General features: G+C 35.8%; 1 protein-coding gene across 1 annotated transcript; it reads left to right on the top strand.

Moving 5' to 3' along the window:
- Nucleotides 1-229: 229 nt before the first annotated feature.
- Nucleotides 230-5,720, top strand: LOC143890974 (protein neprosin-like). Its single transcript, XM_077395638.1, has 7 exons — nt 230-394; nt 2,607-2,693; nt 2,878-3,093; nt 3,845-4,020; nt 4,390-4,438; nt 4,544-4,690; nt 5,334-5,720. Exons 1-7 carry the CDS (start codon nt 230-232, stop codon nt 5,718-5,720), a joined length of 1,227 nt encoding a protein of 408 aa, XP_077251753.1.
- Nucleotides 5,721-7,190: the final 1,470 nt, after the last annotated feature.

The raw sequence follows: 7,190 nt of genomic DNA, 5'->3' as shown, positions 1-7,190 counted from the left end.
TTCTAATTTAGTTTCTTCTTCGTTGGATTACTCCTTCCTTTCTTATTCTCTTTTAGTAAGTCTATTTCCTTTTTAATTTGTTGCTATCTCTCTCAGTAGTAATTGTGAATCTCTTATTAAAGAATGTGGGATTTTTTTCCTTAAATATACAAGGAATCCATGCTATATAAAAGGAGGTGGGGGATTTTGTTTCAATGGATTTGAGAGAGGAGTTTCATAATCTTGGGCTATGGGTTTGAAGGAAATATTTTTGCAACTTTTTCTACTACTTTCTCTTTCTATCAATGGCAATGTAGTGGAAGGAAGAGGGAGCATAAGTCTGTCCAAAGAGGAAGATTTGGAGATAGAGAGGCTACTGAAGAATATCAATAAACCAGCAGTCAAGACCATTGAGGTATCACTATGTCTTTTTGCATTAGAAAATGATATGGAACAGCTTTGTCGGGTTTCTACGTTTATGTTATCTTATTATACGTAGAAAAAACCAAATAAATACAACTTAGTGCAGATCTCTCTCTCTCTCTCTCTCTCTCTCTCTCTCTCTCTCTCTCTCTCTCGTTTTATGTTATCTTTCTTTGAATCTCCTACAAACTGAAAATTCTGCCCAACCCGTCATTCATTTAAAGGGATAGGAAGAAGTGAGACATTTCTCAAATTTGTCAAGGACATGAAGAATGAGAGGGAGAGAGATTTGCAGGTGCATAATGAATTGCATATCACTTCCTGTGAAACCGGATTTAGTTGCCAAAAATTGAAAGTTAAATATTAGCACCAGAATATAATTAGTAATCGAATTTGTAATGGTAAATTAAAACCAAATTAGCAGGAAAAGTCTAGTGTCCAGGATGCTATTGGCCATAAAACGATTTGCTGGCATTCCTTTCATATATAGGCATTAATTTAGAAATGAAATCCATTTGTTAAAATACCATCACTAGAGTCCCTAAACAGTCGGCATTTTTCTCTTAATGAGGTTTAATGCAGAGAGAGAGAGAGAGAGAGAGAGAGAGAGAGAGAGAGTTTATATGGTGGCCGGCCATGTATGCACGTGCATCTCAAAATTACTGTGGGCCCAAATTATTTCGGTGATCCAAACCGTTCATTTTTTTTTTGGGCCCTAATGCAGATAGGATGTGCCCCATAAAAATCTTCTCCACATGTTGATCCTAACCCTCCAATTTATGGAGGTTCAAAATCAACGGTACAATATAGAAATCTACACAGAACATAGGGTTAGGATGATCGGTTTGGAGACGATTTTTTGGGGCACACCCTATCTACAATAGGGCCCAACAAATGAACGGTTTGGATCAGCCAAACATTGCAGGTAGACGGGTTTACACAAAAATTAATTAGAAAATTTTTTCTTTCCATTTTTTCCATTACTTGGTAAGTGGTTATGCATACTTTTTTGCTTATTGTTTATACATATTTTTAACTAATTTTTTTCAGTATCATAATCTTTTTTTTTGCTGTATTGTGCATCGCACGTTAGGTATTACTAGTATATAATAATTCACCAAAATTTGCCAATATATATGTAGGATATTGAGAGATAGAAACAATTTTGCTAAAATCATGGGACATAGTGGAGATTTTTTCTCCAACAAATAGAAACAATTTTGCTAAAATCATGGGACATAATGGAGATTTTTTCTCCAACAAATAGAAACAATTTTGCAAAATAGAAACAATAGAAACAATTGAAACGTTGAATAGAATGGGTAAGAAGAAGATATGCTTTGGGAAAGGATAAATCCCAAAAAAATTGGAAAAATTCCATAATCAGCGTAAATCTTGGAAAAATCTCGTAGTTCCTACATCGTGGAATATGGAATCTGAACCGTTGATTTACTTCTTCTGCAAAATATATAGATAGAATTATTCTATTGGCCTTAGCTGGCCTTCTTTCCTTTTAGTGGAGGAAACCTTGAATAGAAGGGGTAAGTAGAAGATATGCTTTGGGAAAGGATAAATCCCAAAAACTCTCACGTCGTCCAGGATTGATATATGGGAAGTGATATTTACGCCCCTTTTGATCACCAGGGACACCCAGCGCAAAAAGGCGATGGAACTTAGCAAATCCTAGACGGGTCGTAATGTCAATTCAAAACACGTAGGAAAGCAAGAATGATAATCGCCCGAATTGACTTGATGTCAATTCGAAAAATAAAACTATACATTTTACTATTCGGAGCTAGGATCTGGAGAAACATGGATTGTGGGTTGAATTTCTGAATGCATTCTTTCCCCTCTTCTATCAACAGAAAAAAGCGCAGACGCACAAGTGAGAATGGTAGTACAGTAATAATTCTAAGAGCTTTTTTAAAGATGTGGGCATAACTTGGGTCCCATGAAAGGGGCTCCTGCAAGGATTTCCTTGAGCTAATGATTTGTCTCACACAAACACGCATGCATATACACATGCACATAAACATACATACACTCACATACACAACCGCAACACACAAACACACACACACACCACCAACAACCCCCCTGCGCGCGCGCACACACATATTGTAACGTTGATACAACAAACATATTGGTAAAATGATACAATTATTGTTGGCCTTTACATTTTTGTTCTTTTACATTTTTTGCAGGATGGATATGGACAGACATTTAGTTGTGTTGATATCAACAAACAACCCGCTTTTGATCATCCCTTATTGATGAATCATAAGATCCAGGTTTTTTTATTTTCTCCTTATATTCTTAGTATTTGAAGTGATATGTTCTTTTGTCCGTCATGTATTAATTTTGAGATTTTGTTTTTTATTTATTTTTGACATCACTTTGGGAAATAAAAAATATGTTCTTTTCTTAGAAGAAACTAAAACCATACTTTTATTGATGGAAATTGCCTTTATGCAGATGGGTCCAGGATCTCTTCCAAAAGTTATTAAAGATAAAAAAGCTTCATCATTAGGTATGTCTTTAAAGACAGGGCTCAAGAATGGAGGGTGCCCCTTAGGAACAGTTCCTATTAGGAGAATTAAAAAGGAAGACCTAATAAGGGCTAAATCTTCCCCAAATTTTGGGAAAGGATATGCTTCAAATGCTCAGGCCCCTGATCAAGCCAATTTTCAAGTAAGTCACATTTATTATCATCCAATGTTACTTCGAATTTAAATTTATGATGGGAGAAGAGTTTTTATGTTCAACAGTAATTCTTATAGAATTTCATTAGGAAACCAATGGAATCATTTGATAACTCAACACGTTTTCTCCCAAGTTTAGTCATTGTTTCTGAGTTTTTGAGTTGAATTTCTATGTAAAGATGAATAGCCATGTCTTGTTACTATTTGTTCAACTGGAAGCTTTATATTATTGATAGTTAGTAGATAGAGAGACCAATTTTCAAGGATATATCTAACAACCCTACCTTTACCTTTCGCACCATGTGTTCAACACCAAATTAATAAAACTTTTCATGATAAGGTAATTTTTGTTTAAATAAAAATATACCCCTACTTTCATACACATGGAAACAGTAACTGAATAATTGTGTTGAATAAATACACATATATGTAAGGGCATATTGGGTATATACAATAATATATAAATATTAGTCGTGCGTGAGGGAGAGAACTCATTTTTATTCTCTCCCACATGCACGCCTACTCTCTCTCTCTCTCAACTGGTTCTCTCTCATACCCTTTATCTCTCTTGTTTCTCTCTCTCCCTCTCCTTTGCTACCATAGTTAATATACCGTGTAACTATACATTGGAACATCTTAAAAATGTTTCTGTATTTTCTTATTAGTATATGATTTAATTAGTTTGTTATAATCTGTGTTTGTTTATTGCTTCCACTAACAAAAATGTGTTTATTGCTCAGTTTGCATTGCAATCTACTTCAAAAGGTGGTATTGATAAGAAGTATGGATCCAGGGCAGTCCTCAATATATGGCAGCCAAAAATTAAAGGCAACCAAAATAGTGCTTCTCTTGTTATACTTCTTGATGGGTCACCACTTGATGAAATACGCTCGATACATGCTGGATGGGTGGTAAGGTCCTTTATAAGGTCCTTGATATACGAATGCTCATAAGGTCCTTTATATATTTGGTATTTCCCTTAGGACCTGACGGCTGGTCGCACATCAGACCAGCCACCTCGTGAGTGGAGACAAAAGCAGTTGTCTTCATTCACGAGGTGGTTGGTCTGACTTGCGACAGACTAGCCACGAAATGCCTTTTGCGATGAACCCTAGCAAATCGCTTATTACCTATTTCTTTCAACATAAAATGGGCATAAATCAAATTTTGCGCCCATAAAATTTCTTGTAGAGGCCTAAGAAATGATCAATCATAGTAAAAAGGCAAGATCATATTTTGTATTTTCTTATTCTAATTTTTGAAGTTTTTCAAATCTCTAGGTAAGTAAAGGATTATATAATAACTTTCTTCCGCACCTCTCTACAGCATGGACGGTACGCTTCAACAGTAGCTTATTCTTTCTGTCATTTTAAAGTCATTAAAAATTTTCACTAGGATGATATACTAATTTTTCCTTGGTTTACTCTGTTTACCTCCAGAATGATGGTCATAGAAAAACGGGCTGCTATGATGTTCTCTGCCCAGGTTTTGTACAAGTTTCCAAAGACTTACCTGTAGGCATCGGTTTTTCCCCAACTTCGGTCTACAATGGAACCCAGCACTACATGATCGTCATTGTGCACAAGGTAATTCCGAATCCCTTAACCTTGAATTGAAAAGCAAACATTTTATTTTCATGAAAATGGAAATTATACATAAAGCTATATTTGTTACATCATGGAAGCCATATTTTGCAAAAGAAAAATATGAAAATGGAAAAGCAATAACTAAAACAGATTTTACAGCATAATAAAGTTAAAATCAAGGTGTTAAATTTCAGTTTCGGAAAGCGTTTCGGCCCTCACCGAAATCGAAATTTTCAGCCAAAATTTCGGAAATCCGGAAATTTCAGGCGAAATCCACGAAACCAAATGATATAATATTTTATTTCTTTAAAAATTTTGGCTGAATTTTCGGGAAAGTATTAAATAATTAAAAAAAATCTAGATTTTTGGCTGAAATTCCTTAAATTTCGGCTATTTCGGGGAAAGCGAAACTTCTATCAAAATTTGGACTTTTCTATCAAAATTTGAAATTTCTAACGAAATATTGTAACGTTTCGGGTATCTACAATTTCAGTTTCGGAGTAGACCAAAATCTGAAATTTTGGATTTTGGTCGAAATTTAAAACCTTGGTTTAAGTGAGTTGCGCCTTGTGAATCATTCCTTCAAAATTCATGTGCTAATTTTTTTGTTTTAATTATTTTAAGATTTTTTATTTTATTGTAGGATCCAGTGAATCAAGATTGGTGGTTATTCTATGGCGATGATCGTAAGCCGGTGGGCTATTGGCCAAAAGCCCTCTTTAATTCTACATTTGCTGACTATGCTAATATTCTTCAATGGGGAGGGATTGTATATAATGCCGGTATTAAACCTTGGCCTGAGATGGGGAGTGGTCATATGCCATCTAAAGACCAACAATATAGGAAAGCATGTTACATTGGAGGCATGCATATTTTATATAAACAAGGCAATTATATTCCCATCAACGACGGTACTCCTCGTCATATGATTCGAAGCTCCCCATCATGCTATGCAGCTTGGGTTGATCAACAAGTGCCTGGTGAGGATTATGCCATACTTTTGGGGGGACCTGGTGGAAACAATTGCTAGATTCACTTGAATCAACTCCTCTGTAGGACTGTATGTGTCCAAACTTATATAATGCAAACATTTCAAGTATATAATAAATTGAACTTTAGCTATTGAGTTTGTCATGCTCTTAGTCATATTGGAGCCCCATTGTCTCTTCTTCTTTTTTTGAATGGTAGGAGCCCTATGTATCTCAGTAATCAATGTTTAATTTTATATTTAAAATGCTAAGAAATAAGAGTGGCTAGGTTCCTTCCTAAATTGTGTACAGTGCTTATACTTTGTTTATGAGATAGGATCCATTAATGATCCATTGATCCGAATGAAAATCATAATTCTCGTCAAATGTTGTTGGGAACACCTTGATAAGATCATCTTTGGCCACTGATCCTGGGACGGGCACAATTTGTTGGAATTTCAGCTCAGGTTGGGTTGGCATTTTCTCGAGCTGGGTTGGGTTACGATTGGGAAAAGTCATTCCTATTTAATTTTGGTTTTGGTTAGCGATGAGGCCTTGGGCAACTTGACCCGATCCAAACCAGGCCCCCCCTTCCCTCTAATTTTATTGTAATTTTCAAAATTATAGGTTCATGGGTTTCTTATATATATATATATATGAGAAAAGTGTAGCTACACATACGTATAGGTAACTTACCTACACCGACTGCTTAAAATACAGTAGGCCCCACATTGTTTGGGTGATGCAAACCATTCATTTGATGAGCCCTCACATAGATAGGGTGTGCCCAAAAAATCAGCTCCATAGGATCATCCCAACCCTACGATTTGTGGAGGCAAAAATGGACGTGTAAAAACCTTCACAAATCTATTCATTTTTGCCTTCACAGTTTGAAGGGTTGGGATGATCTTATGGAGCTGATATTTTGGGCACGCCCTATCAATGTGAAGGCCTATCAATGAATGGTTTGGATCACTCAAATAATGTGGGCCCACTGTATTTTATGCCATCGGTGTAGCTAAGTTAGCTACACGTATGTGTAGCTTCACTTAACTCATATATATTTTTTTTTATTTTTTTGCCCCAAGCCAACCCTAACTACGCACTTTAGAAAATCTAGTTAGATGAGTTGGCTTAAGGCTGCGAGATTTAGCGGCGGGTTGATATTGGGTTGACCCTTCTAGACTCGATGCTCGACTTGGGTTGGGTTAGACCTTCGTTCAAGGCCATTTCAAATTTGCTTTGATCGACCTTCTCTTTGTGATTACTAAACCCATTATAGTTATAACATTAACAAATATATAGGTAATTTTGGCCATCTGAGTAGCCACAACATGATTCGTATTCAGAGAATTAAAAAGGAAGACCTAATAAGGGCTAAAACATCCCGAAATTTTGGGACAGGATATCCTTCAAATGATCAGGCCCTTTGAAATGGTCAAGGCAATTTTCACGTAAGTCAAATTTATTATCATCCAATTTTAAACAAAATTCAAATTTACGGAGGAAAGAGTGGTTATATTAAACAATAA

The sequence above is a fragment of the Tasmannia lanceolata genome, unplaced genomic scaffold, assembly GCF_043159265.1.
Source record: "Tasmannia lanceolata isolate RefF3 unplaced genomic scaffold, GAP_Taslan_0.1 ptg000013l, whole genome shotgun sequence".
NCBI classification, from domain to species: domain Eukaryota; kingdom Viridiplantae; phylum Streptophyta; class Magnoliopsida; order Canellales; family Winteraceae; genus Tasmannia; species Tasmannia lanceolata.
The sequence above is the reverse complement of the archived record's forward strand: the minus strand, read 5'-3'. Positions and strand labels throughout refer to the sequence as shown.